The following is a 22,606-nucleotide window of genomic DNA, read 5'->3' on the forward strand; positions in this document are numbered from 1 at the left end:
TCTCTCTCTCTCTCTCTCTCTCTCTCTCTCTCTCTCTCTCTCTCTCTATGTTTGGAGCCCAAAATCGGAATACATTATCCAAAATGAACCATTATCGAATTATTAAAATCAAAATACAATAAATTATCGGATGCGTTACACACGCAGATGTCGAATAAGAAGCCAACTCTAGTTTTTTCTCTCTCTTTTGTCGATGCCTGTATATTTGATTTTCTTGAGATTTGTTTTCCTCTACGTATTCGTCGGTGTGACGTGCACGCACAACTAAAAAAAAAACCTGATTTCGATTATGTTCGACATGAAAGAAAAGGCTTTGGACAGTAAACGTTTTCAGTTCAACATTAAATATTCGTTCTTGTTTCCAAGATGTATTTTAGCGTTTTTTTTCCTTAGTCTTGAGATCTTAGAACAGATTTTAAATGCTGAACTTCGTTAGAACAGCTTTTTTTTCAATGTAATTTACACGTTCAGCCTTTTCATGCTCGCTTTTTTCTGTTGAACGAAGTTTGAAAAAAAAATGCTGGAAAGTTTTTTTTCTGCTCTGTTCGTTCCATAGAAATCAGTGGTAGAAAGTCAAATGAAGAAAAATGATTCGAACTTATTGCAAAAGTCATGAATTTTAATCCGATTCCCCATGATTCCTTCATAATCTCTTTGCAATGTATTGAACGAGCTCTGTTTTTTTGCAAACAGTGCGACTTAATCCTTCGTTCAAAAATAGATTCCCGTTTGGGGAATTTCTACTGGATTCGTTTGCAAACATCTAAAATTTCCAGAAAGAATCTAAGTTCTGAGATTTATTCATTCATTGTGTATCAAATTTTCAAACAAATAATTAATTTACTTTGTTTATGAAAGATTTTTCGTAACTATTTTATATAAACTTGAAAAGTAATCAAGTTTTATGCCTGATAAAAGTCAAATATAAAATGTTCATCATGATTTTGTATATGAAAATATTCCCAACTGAATTTTTTTTTCTACAGATCGGCAGAACACACCTTGTATGTATTAATCTCGCATGTAAACTTCGAAAAAAAGAAAATATTTCCGTTTTTTTTTTCAAAATATTTTTCATTGCGTATTCGTGATATACAAGAGAAGATCAAGCAGAACCATCGTCTACATCGACAATACGACCAATACACGCATTCGTTACAGAAAAATGAATCGAACGCTTTTTTCAATGCAACCAGTTTTGAGTTGTTCATGTAAAAAAGCGAATCAAGTGTCACCGAATCAAATCACACTGTGTAAATGTAAATGAAAAAGTTCTACACTCCGTGATATGAAAGAGAGATGAAAATACAGACATTATTTATACATGACTTTCTTCCAACGATAGAGAGAGAAATCACGAAAGAAAAACGATTCGAACTTATTGCAAGAGTCATGAATTTTAATCCGATTCCCATTGATCCCTTTGCTTTTCTTTTATAAAATGTAACGAGTTAAAAGTTTTGCAAACAGTATGATACATCATCAAGGTATCACCTCTGTTCGAAAGTTAATTCCCGTTTGGGGAATTTCTACTGAATTCGTGAGCAAAAGTGTCGTTCAAAAAATAATGCTGTGATATAGCGCGAGGGAGCGAACAAATATTTCTCACATTCCTCCTTCGTAAAAAAAAATGGAAAAATAACAGAATTCAAGTATTCACTTAACGTGTCCGAAAAAAACCAACCATTGAGCAAATGTTTGCCTCGGCCATTTGGACTTCATTTTTCGAAGGAGACAAAGCAAACGAGAAGACAGAGTTTTCTCTGATTTCCAGAGATTTCTTTCCGAAAAAGAGATGAAAACGAGATTTCGTCTTGAGAATGAAAAAAAAAGGTCTTCGAGATGCAATATCTTTTGAATTCCTTCTAAATGTTTAAAAACGATGTCACACATTCCACTTTTTGTTGAAACAATCACCGTCTTGGTCACCGTTTAATACAGTGTCGTCTCCTTTGTTTTCCTTTTGTTTAGAGTTAAAATGTGTGTTTTTTTTTTGACGGCTCTTTTGTTTAAAACGTTCAAGTATTGAATCATACCTTTTGAATGCAACAGAAAAAAAAAACACATTTCCAAGAGAAAAAAAGAGCAGCATGTTTAGTTTATGATTTCATTTTGTGTTTTAGATAATGCCGATGGAAACGGAAGAACGTCCATTATCACTGGTTCGATCACGCATCGATCAATTCCTTCATTCGGGCACATCTTCAGCCATTCGAAATTCGTCCGGCAGTCGATCATCGTCGGCAACTGGCTATGAAGCGCAGTTTGCCTACCAACAACATTTGCCCACTGGAATCATGAATCAATCAGTGCGTCCACATCGCGAATCGTCGGCTTTTGTTCCTGTTCTTCCATCGCGAAGCGTATCGGTAAGTTACACAATTGAGTTTTTAGTTTTGAGAAAGAAAAATCGCAAAAAAATGAAGGAAAAAATAAATGGGAAAACCAAAAAAAGAATTGAATGATTACAATTGTTGGCCTGAGAAGAAAAATCTTTCCTACAAAACTTGTGCGCAGAACACAAACACAGAATTTTTTTTGTCAAATGGCGAACAGCAAATTAGCGAGCGCAAAAACCTAATATATTTACAGCGAGCGCAAAAATATAACAAGCCTACTAGCATGCAAACTCCGTATAAGTAGGCCTGTTATGCTTTTGCGCTCGCTGTAAATATATTAGGTTTTTGCGCTCGCAAATTTGCTGTTCTTGCTTGTTTCTATGGTTGTGTTCTGCGCACAGGTTTTGTAGGAAAGGTTTTTCTTCTCAGGCCGACAATCGTAATCAATTATGATCAATATTTAGAATTTATATTCAAATTTAGACATTTTTCCATCAAATTTTCAATTTGTCTCTTCCAGTTATACCCGCCTGGAATGCTCGAACAATCCGAGCAGCTTGCAAAAGAGAGCAACAGTCAGCGTAGCTCGGCGAATTACAATATAATTGCCATGATGGCCGACAAAGCGAATGCGATGCTAATGCAACGACCATCGTTGAGTGGTGGTCCGGTGCCACCGCAACACATTTACACAAATGGTTCATTTTTAGGAGCTTCTGTACCGTCACCAGGTGCTGCCGCGTCATTTACATTCCCATCGAATTCAGCGTCAATATTTCCGCAAAATGTCGTTCCACCCGGCCTGCACAGTAGCTTAGATCGTCGTTTGATGCGTGCACCAGGCCGAGCTTCACGGCCAAAAAAGAAATTCATCTGCAAATTTTGCCATCGAGAATTCACAAAGTCATATAATTTACTAATCCACGAACGAACGCACACCGATGAGCGGCCGTACTCCTGCGACATATGCAACAAAGCATTTCGAAGACAGGATCACCTTCGAGACCACAGGTATGTTGAACTCTCTTAAAAATCCAAAAAAAAAAGCGAATACAACATTGTCTTAATTATATACGTTCGTTCATCTGCCTCGAACCCTTTTTTCACGCTCGACTTTCAACTCCAAAAATGAAATTTATCAAAGAGATTTATACCTTTCAAGCGTATTATCTTATCAGATTTTTATCAGTACAAGCAAGTTACCGCAGTATACGTGAGCTTCTAGTGCAGTTTAAGTAAGACAGAACCATAAAATGGTTTAAGTAGCACGGCAACACATGCGTCATGTACATTTAACTGACATGTGATCAAACAACGATGTTTACATTACATTTTTTCTGTTTTTGAACGAAAAAAAAAATACATCGTATTTAATATTCTCTGGTGAATCCCATTTATATTTGAACGGTAACGAGAACTTCTGGCGACATGAAGTGGTTATCAAAATACAAAGATAATCTACCACTTTTTTTTTTTAGCTGAATCAGCATTCTACACGACTTTTCGAGTACGAATGAAATATCTCTTTACATTTGCATCGTTGTGTGGAGTTTTTCTTTGAATCGATTAATTGCCTAAAAGCCCTTTTACATTCAATCAGTTTCATTCGATGGAAAAAAAAAACACACTCAGCGTGTTATATTAAAATTGAATCTTGCATTTTTTTTTGTTTCGTTTCATTTTGATCGAATATTTCCATTTAATTGAACGAAAATTTAATTATTACTAATGGAATGTAATAACTGGAAATTCATATGAAAAAAAGTACCTTGATGCTGAGATTACTTATGGGCTAGGTGTATGTGTGCGGTTTTTTGTTCATTCAAATGCCGAGATTTATTTCGTGTTCATATATGCGCTGCGATTTGTACATAAATTCCGACGCACGCTCAACGAACTAAAGTGTTCAAGATTGGCCGTATGCATTGTCCGAGATTGAAGTAGAGTGTACAACTCAGAGTGTGAGTGCGGTGATTGTGTGTAGAAAGAATGCTTTTTTTTTCTTCACAAAGTCTGGCCAATTCACTGTGTGTGCTCTTGCTGTTAGAACTGGTATGCTAAGCCAATCGAAAATCGTTACACACAGCCAGTATGACTCATTCGATTGCATTGAAAGATCGATTTTTTTTTCCTTTTCGCTGGTAGAATATACACACAGCACGCACATTACATACATTATACATTGCAGGTCAAAGACGTAAATGCATGATTGATGACTGGCTTTTTTGAATTTCTCATACGAGAGCGAAACAAAAAGTGTTCACTTGATTCTCTTTTTTTCTGTTGTTGTTGTTTTTCAATGCATGCACACCAATCCATTACATAGAAGACATTAAAAGCGGAATGAGAAGACACACACAGAGAGAGAGACAGACAGAGAAAAAACATCCTCGGCATTGTGTTTTTACTTGGAATTAGTTGTTGGGCTGATGTACAGCTAAAGAGCTAAAATGAATTACTACTGTAGAAAAAACAAACGAGAAGCATTGAAAGAAATGCATGTAAATGCGTTTCTACCTATTCACACTGACTACTTGATAATTTTTTTTTCGTTCTCATTTTTGAATTCCGTTTCGTGCGTTTGAAAAATGCTTGATTATAACGTCGAACTGGCGACACAGAACACCAACCATTTCGATGGAATGGATTTTTTTCGGAGATTCATAAGAAAATATTTCACATTCGACGCAATAATTGGATTTAATCTAAATAATTTATTTATTTGGGCCTTAATTAAACTTTGCATGTAAGATTCTGGTTCGTTCTGTGTCTGTTTTTTTTCTTTTTTACCTGAAAACTCACGCTAAACACGAATCGTTTTATTTGGATAGTGGAGGCTTAATATTATTCACAATATTGAACGAGTTTTTCTCTGTATTCAACGAAAGAGACGAATAAACAGCCACCAAGAGCTATCTGAAAAGCAAGAAAAATTTAGTAAAGGTTTTGCCTGAAAAGAAAAAACTGTAACATACGGAATAGGCTCCTAAATTAATGAACGTAAGTCGTCTTACTGCAGCAAAAGAGAGAAAATAACAAAATGATGTGAATAATAAAAAAAAAACTCCACACACAGAAAGATAAGGAACGTAGGGAAAAAGGTTGAAGAAATCTCCACGAAAAAAAAGCAAAATAAAAAGAGAGACAAACCGGTTTTTGTGTACACCGATCTCAAGCGCTGATACACAACAGCTATTTATGGTGTATGTGTATGTGTGTTTTTTTTCTTATCTTTTTCTTACGTCGCGACTCTGCAGCTATCTTATTACATTTTGCCTTACCTTTACTCCACGTCCGTTCGAACGATGATTGCTGAATACACGTTTAGCGAATATGCATGCATATAAATATAGCGTGTATCGAATTTTGTCGTCAATACACTTCGATGGCGGAATATCCCATTTAATTTTGAGCCTCATTTTATCGCATTTTTCGCTCTTTCTCTCTCTCTCTCTCTCTCTCTCTCTCGCTCGACTCTCTTTGGCAAACTCTTAAAAAACACTCCACCTAATATAGAATCCGAATCGAAATAAAAATGTTGAATTTGTGATTTAAATCTTCAAACACACACACACACACTATTTCTCTAATTGAAAATGGTCACAAAGTGTGGCACTATTTGTTGTTGTTCTTCAAATTTGTGAAGAAAACGAGAAAGCAATGCGTTTGGTGCGATATTCGAAGCACAGAAGGAGAATAAAGATAATGCCATACATTTTGACTAATGAATAATGCTATCTAATGAGGTAGATACCGGCCATAAAATAACACATACCATCCGACGAAAGGTGTGAAGGAATTATTTCAACAGCGGAAACTATTTATCTACCAATGTTTTTAACACTTTTCAGTGAAGAAAAAAAGAAGAAAAATGAGATAGAACGAAAAAGACCGAACGTACGAATGAACTATGCCGTATTGCTTCGATTTTAAGAAGTCTTTGGTTTGAATAATGATCGCCAGGATTAGAATTAATTAATTTACGTCTTCTGATTACCAAGCAAACGGAGATCGACGGTTACCAATAGAGCCACAGAACAATAATCACAAAAAAAAAAATGCAAGAGCTGAAAACATCGACAATTCGAGTCTGGTTTTAATTTCGACCATTTTCTTTTTTTGCATCGCCTCGATTCTGAAGATCGTTTTTGTTCGCTTCAAAAACATGTTTTCAATTTCAATTAAAATGTAATTTAATTTGCTCTGTGCGAGAGTCTGCACTAGATTGAGATTGAAGCGAAAAGAGAGCATGAAACTGCACGACAAAATGAGCGGCATGCATGCATTTGTGGTGAGCACTATTGTGAGAAAGTTTATTGACTATAGGGCTGAATTACGTTCCGTAAATTGGCGATGCAACTTCAAGATGGAAAATATAGACATGAAACTAATTATTCCAGAATTGTAATTAAATAATAAAAAAACCGAAGTAAAATCCCCCACACAATTCACCGCTTCGCGAGTTCAATCAAGAGCAAATAAAAATGTTTGACTCTGTGGTGCGAGGAGGGAAAAAAATCACAGAGATTTTCATGCAATAATTTATTATCATTACAAATTCTTCGAGAAGATTGAGAACACCTCCAAGGCATAACATGTTCTGTATGCGAATCAAAGCCTCTTATACGTACACTAATGTTCTTGTTACTTTGTACACAGTGTACATGCTCACTGTGTTCTTGACTTTTTCACTTGAGTCTTTCGCCTTTATGAAACGAACAGCTACAACAACAGCCACACGAAATATAAAATCAGTGCTTTAATGTCGATATCTTTTCGTAAGTGTAAGCTGTAACGTGTTCATGTTCTTTAGATTTTATAATTCTTGCGCGCTTTTTTGTTGTTGTTTGTTTGCAGCATCGGTTGCAACAACAGCACTGAGTGTGTTTTGTATGTGTAGTTTTCTGCATCCGAGGCGAATCACCTGCGATCAGATTTATGATTAACGTCTCTGGGGTAGCCGTAATGATAGGCTGCTTGCAAAGTGAACGTATATACACAATATATTGAGCATCAATGTTTTGAAGCGTATTCAGCCGCCTTTTTTGTTACGTGCATTCATGCCAATTCTTCTCTTCTGTCGCGTTTTTTTTTTCTCCTCTCATTTTCGAGCCTTTCAAACTTTATCCCATGTTTATGAGAAAGAGACGTGCACATTCTGAACATTCGCATATGCATATTCAACGAAAATTTGACTTAATATCGGAGGACCCATTGAATATTCCCGATATGAACAACAACAAAAGAAAAAAAAAGGCCAAACATAATTTTTGCTTTCTCCGCAGAGAATGGGCATTAATGTCGTTTTATTATCTTCTTTTTCTTGCAGGTATATTCATTCGAAAGAGAAGCCATTCAAGTGTACGGAGTGTGGCAAAGGATTTTGTCAATCGCGAACGCTGGCCGTGCACAAAACGCTTCATTTGGAAGAGTCTCCACACAAGTGCCAAGTGTGCAACCGAAGTTTTAATCAACGCTCAAATTTGAAAACACACTTGCTCACACACACCGACCATAAGCCATACGAATGTGGAACGTGTGGCAAAGTGTTCCGAAGGAATTGTGATCTCAGAAGACATGCACTGACGCACACAATCGGCGGTGATATGCCGCCCGAATTGAATGAAAATGGCAACGATTCGGCTAACGAAAAAATAATGATCGACGATGAAAATGATGATGCGAACGAACTCGAAGATGAATTTGATGACATTCAAGTGGATTCGCCGGTAAATGAACGCAATACACCGTCACCCGTGGTTCCGGATAGCAAAGGTGGTGATAATGAATCGGTGAAAGAGGAAAAGCATCGTGAAGATGTGCTCGATGGTGAACCGCCACGTAAAATGCCACGTTTGGAACAAATTCCGAAAGACGATAGTGAATTGTCGGGTATTACACATTGTCACCACAATGGAGGACAGACACATTATACAATGAGACCTCAGCAAATATCATGTGGCTTGGCCGCCGATGGAAAGCTACACGTTCGACGGGATTTACATTACAAAGTCGACGCACCAACAACATCCATTCATTCATCAAACAACAACGCCTCGGCTGCAACCACAAGCAGCAGCATTATCGGTGCTCCAGTTCCATTCCGCAAACGATCGGCCGGACTTACCTATGAAAATCCAGAAACTGATCATCCACTCGTTTCCAGCTCTCACCATGTTCCATTGCATACATCGCCATTGAATCTATCGAATCACTCATCAACCACACGAAATCAAGAAACGTCCAATGGTAAGCAATTCAAAACTGAAATCAAAGCCATTTCCATGTTATTAATATGGATTTCTTTAATTTCAACAGCTTCTCAACCACCACAACAGCCACCGCCAGCTCCGGCTCCGCCACGCCGAACCGGCTTCAGCATTGAGGATATAATGCGCAGATGAATCTGCTCTGAATTTTTAAGTACAAAGGCTGCGTCGAGATTTCGTACAAATTTTTTTTTTTAGAAATGATATAAAGACAGAAAGTGTTTGTTTCATCTGCCATAAATGCATCGAGACTGATAACCTTCCGACGGAGAGAGACAGACAGGAAGTTTGCGTAATATTTTTAGTTTATGAAGCCGCATCACGTCTCACAACGATGTCAATGAAAGAAACCGAGTGATGTCTTCCAAGGAATCCTTCAAGAGACCCGAATCGAAACAAACGAAACAAGGATTGCGTGTTTTATCTGTCCTCGTGAATAGTGAGAGCTTCACAAGTCCTCAAGATGACAAAACATCTCTTAATGTAAACGAAACAAAAAATTAGCCTAAACTTAAGAATATTCTCGTTGTAATAGTCGTACTTAAGCCAAGAAACCGCGAGGGATTTCAATTCATTCTAAGCATAAAGCGAGAAGGTTCATCCAATTTGAATGTTTACATTGAATGGAATAAGTGCCTTTACATTCCATTTAGTTTTTTTCCATTATTGATCTGAACGAATAAGTGTAGTTTGCAAGTGAATCGACCGTAATCACGTGAATTAGAAGAACAAATGATGTTTCAGTAGAATATTAGTCTCTAAATAAGAATCAATCAATAGATTAGTTTCGAAATTTAGCAAAAAATGAATGTACTTCCGAAATTGCGGCTTAAAGTCAAACTGACAATCTTCAGCTCAGAAGAGTGTTTACGAAAAAAAAAAATTAGTTTAAATTTATATATAGGTAATGCCCCTGTTTTGTGTTAATTTAGCGGACTGTATACTTTAGTAAATGAATAAGTTTGATGGATAAGCGTTTCTCATCTTTTTTTCTTTAGCCATCCATATTCATATCATAAACGTGGTAAACATACACTGTTGTGTGATGCGATATTCGATTTAAACATTTGACTATTTTGTTATTAAGATAAAGTCTAAAAATAGACAACGATTTGAAGAGAAAACAAATTGCATCAAATTTCCGTTTTATCAAGTGCTCAACTGCGAATAAATATTTCTCTTTTTATTTTCATAGTTTGTAGGTGCGAATTAATGTAAGTAGTGAATACTGCAGCATTTCAAATAAATCAGATTTTAATGAGAAAAAAACAACTCTTTTATTCGGAACTAAATGAACTGCAACATTTCAGCAAAAACTTTTTTGAAGATCCAAACAATAGATAAATCGATGACTAGATTTCATCAATGCAATAATGCTTTTGTCGAATGTGGACGAAACGACGATAAACAAATGAATGGATGATCTTATGTGAGTATTTTTGGAATTCTTTCAATCAGAGCATTTTCGATGAATAAACTTTAAATTCAGATGGAGTCATTTTACGATAATCGTCTTTGTAATTTATGGCAGCAGCTCGCAATGTTGTGTCATCGAATGACGACTTCGCGTTGATGCTATTTTCGTTGCGCTGAAGCCACCATCATTATCATTTCCATTTTTATTATGCAAACCGTTTTCTTTCTCGGGAATCTAATTTTATCTCTTTTTTGCGACGCGATAATAATAATGATCAAACAGCTGTATCCAAACTATGATTTTAATTTGACCGCTATAAAGAATGTAAGAATGTCACATTCATAATTGAGTTCAATTTTCTTCAACAGATAACAGTTGCATAGGTTTGTATAATAATTTGTAAATCGTTTATTTATTTTTAATCACACAAAACAATAAGTACACGTTAGCTATTCTCTAGTAAAATCTAATATTTGTGCGAGAACTATTTCGGTTCGTATGCATTAAACAAACATGTTATCGATTACATTCAATACGTTGTTTATGTGTAAATGAGGAAATCGGATTAAATAATTGGTCACTTGTGTTTTTTTTTTGTTTGTCTCCGTTCGATCATTGTACCAGAGAATCATAATGTAATGGTCGCTTTTAAGTGCGCATTGGTTTTTTTTTTTTGCTTTGTTTTTGAATTTCGTTCTGGGTGTTAAGAGTGAGTTTAGTGAGTGTGAAGTTGGCAGTGATTTTTTACTTAAATGCTAGGCTGAGCCGGGTACTAAAACCATTATTGAAACGATGAAATTTTGTTATTTAAATCAAACTATGGACACCATCTATTAGCGTGGGATTCTAAAGGGCAAGATGCTGCAGGATCGATTAGATAGTTTTCTAGTTTAGATAGATAACTAGTAGTATTTCAGCTGTCATCTATAGAAGATTGAATTAAAACCTTTTTTCAAAGGAAGAAACGAAAAAATATGAATAAATAGAGTTCATATATGTTGTGCTAGTCCTTTTCATGTGATCAATCAATCATGGAACAACTCAGTTAGTCATTTCAATATGTACGAATGACACCTACACTGAATATGAACACTTATCCATTAAATATATCATGACAGACAGCGTCAATTACTCATTCAACAGCTAAACCATCCCATTTTGCATACTTTACGGTGAATAACACACATTACTTTTAATTTATGATTAAAAATACCGTGCAAACGGTTTGTGGTCAACATTTCTGTTATCGCAACAAAGATAATGCTTTGGAATATGAATTGAGTCATAATAATATACGGTGTTTCAATTTTCTGTACGGACAATTTAAACGAAAATAAAAAATCGCACAGTTTAGAATTTTATATCATTAGAATTTGCAATGCTTCAACAAGAAATAAGAAATTTGTTTAATAATTTGATTAAAATGTTGTTCTTCAAATATAATAATCGGTGTATAAATAAATTTATTTTGAATTAAATGTTCTTTTCTTTATTCGCGCATAAAACGTATCGCCCTGAAAAGTAGCATACATATTCAAATGAATAAATGGATGAATTTACTTTTGATTAAAAATGATTGAAGTTTGATTAATTTGATGGAAATTTGTTGTTGTCATAATAAAAATCTGTTTCATGAAGTAACGTTTCAAATAAATGTTGATTAGAATATATATATATAAATGAGATAACAATGTCATATTGAAATAGAATGGAAAAAGTTGCCGACATTTTTCAACAGAAGTGACTGAAATAACACATAAGATTTGGCACAAAATATGTATGCGGCTCATACTGTCGTTCCATCCACGACCACGTTATATCTGTACTTGGAATAAAATTAACTCAATTTCTAACTTTCGGCAGAACCACGACCTGTTGACGCATTCGTTTTGTGTTTAGTATGTCGGTTGTCAGATACAGAGTACAGTTTAAACTAAATGATTAACATTCAAGTGAATAGTTTCAGTTGAACTGAAAACGGTATAGATTATTTCTTGTAAGAGGTCTATATCTAAACTAACTAGTTCCATTTTCAGTGAATTCATAATGTAATGAATAAGGTTTAGTTATTTTTTTTTCTTTCTCTTTTTCTTCGTTTAAATTAGCGACCAGTGGTCGCCGACCACAGAAAACACGGGGAAAGCTTGTTGTTCGATTACCTAATTTAAGTTCAGGTCTAGTCTAGTTGAAATACAATAATATTCATGCTTTTTTTTTTATCATAAGTGCTTGTTTAGTTTGTGGACCATTGGGGATGATCAACGATCGCGAATCATGAGTCTTGATGCAGAATTGCACTTGCATTGAATCTACAATTTACGAAGCCTTCATCCAACGATCGATTGAGTATTCGAGTGCAGCAACCCATCTGAAATGTCGAAATGAAAGAGAAAAATAAATAATATGAACGAATTTACGTGTTGAATCGAACTGGACACTTTACCTCTTTTTATCCATGTCCGAATCAGTACTAAAGCAATAGTGACGCAGCTTTGGTTCCGGCGGAGATATTTCAAATGCATACTTCTTGCCAACTGCATTGTTTGAAATGGATACACGGTATCCTTGCAAACAAGCCATTCCTGTAATTTACACATTTTCACATTAGTTTCTTGGAAAATTAAATCGATTTGATTTTATTGAATAATTTTCGTGCAGAAATTCATTCAATTCAATTTAATTCGGTCAAAGTGATTATTTCAATTAAAACACGCCCATGAGTTCTGAATGATCTTCGTAAATTAATGTTCCAATTACCAAGAGCATTTTTGCTGCTGCCATCCAAATAAAAGTATAAGCAGGCATCTTTGAGTACGCAATAGCGTTTCGACCATGTTCTCCATCGATTTCCCAATTTTAGAAGATAACCAAAGCAATCTGGACGTGGTATGCTACTTGGTGGCAATCGCAAATTTCGAGTGCTCATTTCGAGCCATGGATCACTTTGCTTCGATGCGTGACTGGTCACTGCGACCCAGCGATTAACGGCTTCTTCTGTATCGGCCGCTAAGTATAGCGGAGCACCTTCAGATAATGAAATACGAAATGCGAACGGCCTGCCAATATCAGCGGAGCAGCTCTCGACTGAGTGATTTGTCAGTAAAATAGCACCAACGGGTTGTGTGTCCTTTAATAAATGTAATGATTAATCCATAACAAAAAGAATCATTTCGGGGAGTAATTGTGTTATTTCCATTTGTTCATGTACCTGTTCTGATTTGTAATAATATAAGCAGTGATCGGGGCGTAAGCAGAACCAACGTCTAACCCATTTTTTACTGCACACTTGATTATCGTGTCCCTGTCGCCATAAATATCCAGAATACAAAAATGGACTCGGCGCTTCGGCCGCTTCATTATTCAATACACCAAACGTTCGTGCCACCTATAAAATCAAAATTAAAATCCAATGGGTAATGTGTTGAACATCGCTTTTGCAAATAATGACAAAGGAAAAATAGTAAATTCAAAATTACCTCTAGTTCCAGCACATCACTGCCAGCGTGTGCAATTTTAACGACCTCTGAATGACTTTTATCGATCACTGACACACCATTCACCGACAAAACAATGTCTCCGATCTCGAGACCAGATGATTCTGCCGGTGTTTCTGGTTCAATTGCTGAAACGACAACTGGCTTCGAGCCATGTATTCGAAATCCAAATTCACCAGATTCGCGACGCACAATTATAGTTTTGTCGGTATCTGTAAAATAAGGGAAATCTATTTTTGAATTTGCCTGCCAGAAAGAATGTTTTCGTTGTAAAATACGAGTCCAATTGTAACGCGTCCAACAAATAAAAAGCAGCAATTGCTGAATTTATATATCTAGGAACATCTGAGCAATGAACTGTGCACAGCATTGAGTTGCTGTGATTTTGATTTGTAATATTTTGTTTTGTTCTGTTGATTGATTACCGCTCTTTTTTCCAGAAATATTACGAATGGCCATGTTTTCCGTGGTCCACACTCGAATCATTTGCTTAAGAATTGCTTCTAATGGTCGATAAAGCGTCTCGTCTTTGTTTTGCGAAATACATTTTACTTCTTTTGTGTGCGATTGAATTGATTTTAAACGGTGGCTTTTTAACATCCTCAATGAGTTTGAATTCAAAATAAAACTGGAATTACGTAACTCGCAGACTAATTGCACGAAATCGAAATATCACGCAATGCGTTTCTCTAAGGTTCGAGTGAAGTGCTGTTGTCTTCACGGAAAATTGAAAGCGACTGGCTCGCATCGTTCTGGCTGAGAGCGCGGTTCAACGTCACAAAATGAAACCGGCCCATTGTGCGTTTCTATTTTTGAATTAATTTATAACATCAACTGTGCAGTTTGAAAATTGATGCATTATTATTTGCATTAAGTAAATCACAAATTGCTGCGAGTATTTGAAATTTTCCGTGCAATAGGATCGAGGCTGTCATTCAAACTATTGTAGAAAACAGGTTTCGAAATCTATTTACAGACGCCAGAACCGTTTTCAAGACAAAACAAAATAAAAACAGAAAAATGAGAGAAGAAATAAATAAACACATACTAAATGAGTTGCTAGACTGTCGACGATACATTTCACAAGTCGACTTGCGATGCACCAATCGATGAGTAATCGCCTGGTACTTTTTGCGGAAATCTTTCTCCGATTCGGTTGAAGGTCGACGATCAGTCAGTAGATCTTTTGCTCGTTCTGCAACATTTAAGTTAATTGTAAATAATTATAGCGAAATGTTTGTTGCGACAAGAAATGAACGAATGATAAAAATGATTTACCTTCATTGAAAGGAAATTCGTTGCGGTGCCAGACATCACGGTCAGTGATGCATATCCACATGCCAAGCCGGTACAGGCCATGATAGATGCCTTGCTCGGGATCCGCAATGTTGTTGCGTACATTAAACGAATTATCAACGACGACACATGGACTGGAACCAGCCGCTCGCAACGATTGCTCTTTGCTTGTTTCGTCTTTTCCACGCTCTTCGCTCTAATTTTAAAAAAGTAAATCGAAATATTATGCACCGGATTGAATATTAAATGATGAGCGTCGTTAATCGTAGATTCATTAATGAACTCATTCGATTTCATTTCGGTTTGAAATGAAAAGCAATTTACGATGTTTAGATTACATAAATAAAATGATCTTAATAAAGTAATTTGGTCCATACTTTGGCACGCGTACTCTCCTGACGGCTGCGATAGTGTTTTCGTTCGCCATGTCTCTCTTCTGATCGAAGTCGTCGGTCAAGCTTTTTATAGATTCTCTGTGGCTGGCGTGCACCTTCCGGAGAATCGGCAAAATCAGCTGGTGGTTTAACAATGTTTGCCGGAGCCTCTTCTTGTGCCAAAATTTCTGGTTTCGTGTCATCCACGGCCGCTATGATTTCCACCTCTTTTCCACAATGATGACAGTGTACCTAAACAAAAGAGAAAGTTTTAATCTTCAGTTGAACTATGTTCTTCTGATTTATTCACATCAACTTCGCTGTAAAACACGGAATCAGATCCAGGAGAAACCGATCGCAATGATTCGGTCGAAAGTGCTTTGAGCCGCTTTTCGGGCGATGGATCAGCTCGTTTTTTCGGTGACGATTTTTGTGATGGTGATAGATGTGCGTATTTGGACGGGATAGTTCTATTGTCGGATTTATCAACTGTAATATGCTCAGCTCCGCAGGCTACGGGTGTTCGCACTTTACGAGTTATCGGATCTTCATTTGGGTTTCGTACTCTGGGTGAACTGTAACAAAATGGTTAGAAATTTCATTAAATTCCAAATCACAATGAACTCAAATGCAGAATTGCTTTTCAATCTTAAAATAAGGAGAAAAGACACAGGAGCGCAAAAAATGAGTTCAATATTACCGTCGTGTTTTTGGTCTGATTCTCTTGGTTTTTGCTTGGGATGTGCCATCCAAAATGTGCAATGCGGTTCGATCGTCGGGCGAAATGCGTTTGAAACAAATCGGTTTTTTGGTTGGAGACGTCAATGATTTCATGTTCTCCTTCTCAATATCCAATCGCATTTTTTCTTTTCTTCGGCGTCGATCGTCTTCATTCCAGTCACGTTGTTTTCGCAAACGGCATGGTTCTGAAATGGAGATTCATTAACTATTAATACTGCTTATTTCAAATCCTGTTTGCTTTCACTATTGAAAAGTGAACACATTCTGAATAATCGTGTCGAACTGCGACACATATGCATACACTTAAAATGGACATTGTTAAACAATGATTTCAAATTTACCGTCATCATGTGGACTTTCATAGTACCCTGACGATGAGTATCGTTTCTCACTTTTTTCGTCGTCAGAAATGGATTCGGTGTTGGTTTTCGATGTCGTAGCAACGGGTTGTTGTGGCACAACGACGCTGCCTCGTGGTGATGTTGATTTAATCGCTTTTTTGCCATTGAAGTAACTTCCGGATGAGCTACTGCTGATGGAATGGGACGGAGAAGGCTTTCCAGATGGTTGCGGTGGCAAAGGTAAGGTATCCTCAACTGTTGTGGTTGGTGCATCTTCACAAATATTTTCTACTCTTGCCAAACTATAAATGGACGATGCACTTTCAAACGATGAACCATTCTGTGTTAATGTTTGCGAGCCTTGGGCAGCGACTACAACATAAAATACCAAACACAAAAATAATTATTTATCCAAGAGAAATGGAACATTGATTTGTCAATGACAAACGAATAGAAAATACAGGGACAAAACAAAAAACATCAAAATACAACATCGATCTCATCGCAATGAGATTCGAACCTGGCATTTGCGTTGTACATGTAGATGATGCGACAATACCTCGTTTCGATGCATCTGTGCATGTTATGTAGTCCTCAGTATTTGTACCACTACCTTCCGAAATGTCGGTTGCGGCAATTCTCCTTGGCTCTGAATGATGAATGAATGGTTGCTGATCCGACGATGATTTAACAATCGGAGCACTTCTCTGTAACTCATTCGTTCTAAGCATGCAAATGAAAATGAAAATGGATATGTAAATTTAATTCGAGTACTCGTTTCATAAAGCCAACTGAAATTGATTTCTTGCCGAAGCTCTAAACAACTCTTACATATTTGAATAGATGGGTTCGATTGGATCAGCACTTTTGCGACGAACATCACTTCGAATGGGGTCAACTTTAATCGTTGGCTTTTGGAACATGTCAACATCTTCGTTGTCCTCATCGTATTGAGTGGATGATGTTGAAGGAGTTACAGCAATCGATGGCATATGCAATGGCTTACGTAATGTATCAAATGATTGGCGTGATGGGCTCTGTGACTGCGGTATAGATGCAGATATCGTTGGCGTTTTTAGTTGCATATGAGACTGTTCAAATAAAAAAAATTTATGAAACTTTTCGTTCGTAAAGTGGTTGGTTGTGTCATGATTACCTGGTCATATGAATGGTCCTCGATATCAATGGCTTCGGTGTCCATTGAACTTCGTTGCTGATGCTGCAAAATAAGATTTTTCCGCTTTTCACTGGGTGTCAACAGGGCTTTTCCAGAATCAATTGCACTGCAAAACAACCAAACAATGAATTCACTTAATTCTTCAACTTGAACAGCAATACATACTTTGGATCGACTTGAAGAACAGTCACTTGCGATTCATTCCAATTGCCGTCGGAATGATCTCTGGTCAAATCATTTGCCAAAGAATCAGATGAAGGGAATGATATGTTTTTGTATTTATCAGTTGGCGATGTTGGTTTCGAATCACCAGATCTGTTACCAGCACTATCATTGTCATCGGGTACCGCTGATTGCTCTAAACTAATCGAACGATTGCGGAAGGCTTCACGCCGATTCTTTCCACTGGTCATTTTATCTTTGGGCAATTTCAAATAGTGTTCTTTATCGCAAACACTCTCATCTTTGATCGGAAACGGACTATACGAATAGCGTTCGTTGTCGTTGTCCGAAACTTTGAGCTCTTCTTCACTCGTTGATACCATTGGTACATCGTTGTGATTGATTTCACGTCGTTTTTCGCACATTATTTCACCTTCAGACCGAGTCTTTTGCAATCGCACATTGCGTCCATACGGACTCTGTGTCGGCGACATGCTTGGCTTAAAATCGATGAAAATTTCCTTTTCATCTCGCAAATTTTCTTCTTCGTCCTCCTCCTGCTCCTCCTGCTCCTCCTCCTCCCCTGAGTCGCACGTGGAGCAATACTCTTCGGTTTCAGATTCGACATCGTCGTCATCGTCATCGGATTGAGCTCGTGTGTAGAATACATTGACTGAATTCCGGCGCACAATCGATTGCAAATCTTCGAAATCGCTTTCATTCAAATGTCGCAACGTTTCGGGTATGGCACAAGAATACCGTCGTTTTGTATAGTCAACGCTTTGATTTGAACTGGCATTGCTATCGAGTGAAAATGTTCCGTGGACTCGAAACTGATTCAAACTGGCTTTGATTCGTTCGGTTGCATCATTGGTTGTTTCATTGCCATCGAAATCATATTGATTGGCATGTTTCCTTGGCAAACTGTTGGTTTGGTACTCAATCGCGTGGTAGAAACATTTTCGGCGCGGCAAACTATTCGAATTGTAGTGCAACTGTGTTGCTGTCTCCATGAAATCGATACAGCCAGTGGTATTCACCAAACCAGGGTCAATGAAATTGTTGTTCGACTGAAGTGCAGCAATATCATGTGAGTCTATCGAACGATCCGATATACCACTGGCTTGCGATAGATTCCGCGAATGGCCATGTGTGTGTTCAGACATGAAAATGTCACTTTTTGACGTTTCCAAATCACTCGGTTGGGAATACATGTCGAATGTGCTGAAAATCGATCGTTGTTGTTCGAGCAGTTCACGCGGAGAACGAGGCGGTTCCTCTGACTGAGTTCGATGCAGTAAATCATGATTTATGTAATTCGGAAACCTGTGCGCAAATAAACGTAATGATACATAAATATCGTTCCAAGAAAAAGGGTGAAAAAGGACATAAAAATTCACTCACGTATTTATCGACGGTTCGTCCTGAATCCGTCGAGTCATGGCTTCTGACAAACTTTTCGTTAGCTTGCGGCCAAGTATGTTTCCATTGATGCAAGTGCGATGTGCGCTTCGTGGACTCATCGACATGTTGCTGCTAAACGAAAGCTTTCGCGATGCAAACACATCCGTTTGCGTGGCCTGTGTTTTCTTCACATTACGCTTTAGCTTTTCAATCAACTCCGAATTGGTCTTCAGTTTTACCACATTCGTCAGTGGTAAAGCTGGACTATCCTGCAATTTCGGTTTCTCTTGAGCATATTGGTGACCATGATGTAATTGATGGTGATGTAAGTGCTCGGTTGAGCTTCTTGCTTTTTTGCCACCAATCAAACGCTCTTGACTTTTTGTTGTGCTCAATCGTGATACGGAACGGTCAACCGTTAGATCTTCAAATGAGGTCAGCGTATGCGAACGCGCAAAGCTCACATGCTTCGTTCTACGAATGGAAATCCATTTATCTCTCAATTTCATTTTAATCACCTTGATAATTTGATTGAGTATATACGGTGTTGCACATACCTTGGAGCAACGACAGAAACGCTGTCCGTTGACATCAAATTCGATGGTGTAGCTGATGTTGCAACTCCAACGTGCGATGGACAGCGATAACCTCTGTAGAAATGAAAAGAAAAATCGATAAATCCAAGGAAAATGAGATAAAAACGGAGCAAGCATATACAATACTAATAACAATGCGATAAAAAAAAAAAAACCAAAATACTGGCCACAATTTCGATTGTTCGTTATAACGAGAAAATGTTTCGAAAATAGAATTGAAAGCTCTAGATAAACCAATTTTATTAACAACATGACCCAAACAATATTTGTGAAAATGATGATAAGCGGATTATCAAACTTGTAAACAGCATTCATTTTTCAAATCGAAACGAAAAAGCATGTCAAACATTAACGGAAAACACATTTCGATACATTTTCGTCCATACCTTGTTACGTCTGCGATTGCGGCTTCTTGCTCCGCAGCCATCCATGTGAATCGTTTCGGATCGTTGCTGCAGAGAAAGGACGTTGGTCGACGGCGAAAGTGGAAATTTTCTATTTCATCTTCGTTCTGAATGATGTTTCTATTGTTGGTGCGCGGATATCTAAACGTTAAAGCGATATGTTCACAAAAATTGTATAATGTCATAGAAAATATAAATGATTGCATACTTTGGATACTTGTGGAACGGTGCATAATCAGCTAAATTTTCGTCAGACGGATGACGACGACCTACACAAACACTCAAAAAAGACTGTTGGTTACCCCGATTCGACCAACACCCGAAAAATCCATCTCGTCGTGGTTGCTCAACTGTGTTCAACTGCCGCTCCGATAAGCAATACTAAGGAAATACATTGGAAAGAGAACGAAGTCAAATGATTGAGTGCCGTGATGATGAGCAATGTCGTTAATAAATACTGATTCATGCTTGTCACACTCGACTGTAGCTCACCTGCTCTTGAATATCTGCCTTCGAGTATATGGATGGCTTTGGATATGGTGCTGACGGATTACGTCTTCTCCCCACATTTTCATCTTCCGAATCGTAGCTACGCGATGAAAAATGGCTATGCTAAAGGGGCCAATTGTTGGGAAGAGAAATGGTTTTCAGAATGTGTGAAATTTGTTTTCGTTTTTATCTCAAGTGGAAGCTTCTACCTTAGACGATGTTTCAATATTTCCAAGCGAATATGCATGCTGAAGACCTGAAGGATTAAATTGAAACGACAAATGGTTGAAATGCGAGACAAAGCTCGGTGGGTTTAGGAAAGTGATGTTGGGAAAAGCGAAATTTCAATCAGATTGTAATGATGGAATTCAACGCGATTTTTCTTCTTATTTTATAAAAAATTTTTTATTGAAATTCGATGAACATATTTTTTTTCCTCTTAAATCCAACTTCAACTTATGCTCTTAATTTGTTGAAATATTGAAGGACAACTATCGTCAAACCTTCGTTTTTTTCTATTAAATGCTCTCATATCATGGCAATATGTTCATCGATTATTCAATTAAAGCCATTAGTATACGTGAACAAATGGCCAACATTTCCCATAAATGGACCATAAAATTGCTTACCTCCGCTCTTCAATATTGTTGTCATTCTTAGTTAGTCGCCAAAAAGCACTGAAATAGAGAATCAATCGACGAATTGATGGAAATTCATTAGTCACGCATGTCAAACGAAAACACGTTCAACATTTTTATTTGTGGCACAAAATGTATGTCAGGTGATTCATGTGAGTGATAATTAAAGTAAGTGATTGGTATCAGTGACACATGCAACATATTTGTTCTACATAAAAATTGATTGCTAAACACTCGGCCATTCTGCGAACACTTACGCAACTTAATACAGTAAATTATGTTTCATCACTACAATATGCGAATGAAATTTTCTTCTATTTCAAAATTCGTTGTACGAAAATGTAATTTGCCGAAAAAAAGTGCTTCAAAAAATTCGTTTGTATTCCGGTTGGGCTTGTAATTACGAAAATTATTATATTCTAGACGGGAGGACACTGTTTTTTTTTTCTCCTTTTTCATTCGTTCACATCACAGTGACCTACAGACGTTCATTCACTTTGGCATATTTCTTATAACCATTCACAAGAAAGAAAATTCGTAAATTCGGTCAAACGGATCCGTTAATTATGAGCACCATCAAAAAATTATGTTTTTTTTTACAACTAAAATGCAATGAAATCGATTTTTTATTCTAAATGTGATGTTTTTTGAACAAAATAAAAATTAAAATGTAGACGAAAAATTCAGGACGTGTGGTCCATAGCGATGTGAAAAACAACTGATGGCTGAGCAAATCCAATAAACTGGGGCTCGACCTCCATAACGGGGAAATGTGGAATTGGCCGAAAGCTCGAATTGCGAAAATTTAAAATTGATTTTCCATCCCATTTAGAAGCAGTTCCGCGGTAATTTCCAGCTTGATTGGAATTTTCAGCTCGCACAACTCTCATACATTACTTTCATCAATTTTATCCTGATATTTTCCAATCAAAATACCATATTGAAATTAAAATGAGATTTTCGGCCAATTTTGCTAACCCCGTGGAGAGAAATGTGAAAAAAAAAAATGTTCAATCTGCTCATGTCAGAAGTTTCTATGGTAACCAGCATCTTTGACGTGCACACACTCACAGAATTTTAGCTTCATGACGTGCTTTTGCTTAGGTTTTCATTGATGAATTTCGCTTGGATCCATGTGGAAACGAAACGGAGGGGAACTCAAGCCACACGTTTCGAGATGCAGTAAACGACGGGGATTAGAACAGCTTTCGCGACACATGCGTACCCGCATACACCGCGGTGGAGAACTCGCATAACTTTGACAACGAAATATACGTTACACTTTAATGGCATGTACTTGAAAATGCAATAAATCTTCCAGTAATGTAATAGGTGTAACATAAAAACTGAAATCATTCTGCAATGGCATCCGAATTGGCAGTCTCTTTAAAGGGAATTTATAGAAACAAACAATGGCCATATTTCTAGTTAACGACAGATTTAGTATCAGTAGCACATTGACTCG

At 37.1% G+C, this 22,606-nt stretch overlaps 3 protein-coding genes across 5 annotated transcripts in view; 2 read left to right on the plus strand and 1 right to left on the minus strand.

Moving 5' to 3' along the window:
- The window catches only part of LOC129569254 (protein bowel-like), a 13,025-nt gene extending 3,148 nt beyond the window's left edge, over window positions 1-9,877 (plus strand). The window contains exons 2-5 of one of the 2 annotated variants that reach the window (XM_055447931.1): window positions 2,124-2,369; window positions 2,860-3,350; window positions 7,669-8,588; window positions 8,658-9,877. In XM_055447931.1, the coding sequence (XP_055303906.1) occupies window positions 2,127-2,369; window positions 2,860-3,350; window positions 7,669-8,588; window positions 8,658-8,743 (1,740 nt within the window). In that variant the 5' untranslated portion in view covers window positions 2,124-2,126 and the 3' untranslated portion in view covers window positions 8,744-9,877. Of the gene's footprint in view, window positions 1-2,123; window positions 2,370-2,859; window positions 3,351-7,668 lie in introns of both variants that reach the window. The other variant, XM_055447930.1, reaches the window with a different exon arrangement.
- LOC129569261 (protein drumstick) overlaps window positions 1-22,606 on the plus strand; it is a 141,439-nt gene that overhangs the window by 118,575 nt on the left and 258 nt on the right. The gene's annotated exons all lie outside the window — the stretch shown is intronic.
- On the minus strand, window positions 11,322-21,861 carry LOC129569253 (serine-rich adhesin for platelets). Of its 2 annotated transcripts, none has more exons than XM_055447928.1 (23): window positions 21,399-21,861; window positions 21,133-21,180; window positions 20,713-20,759; window positions 20,507-20,626; window positions 20,223-20,395; window positions 19,997-20,155; window positions 19,572-19,664; window positions 19,015-19,488; window positions 17,614-18,936; window positions 17,428-17,554; window positions 17,103-17,362; window positions 16,831-16,994; window positions 16,272-16,643; window positions 15,890-16,115; window positions 15,500-15,764; window positions 15,193-15,441; window positions 14,798-15,011; window positions 14,568-14,714; window positions 13,502-13,731; window positions 13,234-13,410; window positions 12,783-13,152; window positions 12,469-12,607; window positions 11,322-12,393 (listed from the first exon to the last, which is right to left on the minus strand). In XM_055447928.1, the coding sequence occupies exons 2-23, from the start codon at window positions 21,155-21,157 to the stop codon at window positions 12,342-12,344; spliced, it is 5,406 nt and encodes a 1,801-aa protein (XP_055303903.1). In that variant the 5' UTR covers window positions 21,158-21,180; window positions 21,399-21,861; the 3' UTR covers window positions 11,322-12,341. The 2 variants fall into 2 exon arrangements, with proteins under 2 accessions (XP_055303903.1, XP_055303902.1); XM_055447927.1 differs by having other exon boundaries at window positions 16,792-16,994.

The sequence above is a fragment of the Sitodiplosis mosellana genome, unplaced genomic scaffold (genome assembly GCF_009176505.1).
Source record: "Sitodiplosis mosellana isolate CC-2019 unplaced genomic scaffold, AAFC_SMos_1.0 Smas_scaffold_30, whole genome shotgun sequence".
In the NCBI taxonomy this organism is placed as follows: domain Eukaryota; kingdom Metazoa; phylum Arthropoda; class Insecta; order Diptera; family Cecidomyiidae; genus Sitodiplosis; species Sitodiplosis mosellana.

What these genes read in the sequence shown, in the direction of transcription:
- LOC129569253 (XM_055447927.1), bottom strand. Translation starts at nt 21,157, where the DNA reads ATGACAACAATATTGAAGAGCGGAG. An exon ending in GACGAACCGTCGATAAATAC is followed by an intron (nt 18,937 to 19,014) that starts GTGAGTGAATTT and finishes ATTTGCGCACAG; the next exon opens with GTTTCCGAATTACATAAATC. An exon ending in AGGACCATTCATATGACCAG is followed by an intron (nt 17,363 to 17,427) that starts GTAATCATGACA and finishes TTATTTGAACAG; the next exon opens with TCTCATATGCAACTAAAAAC.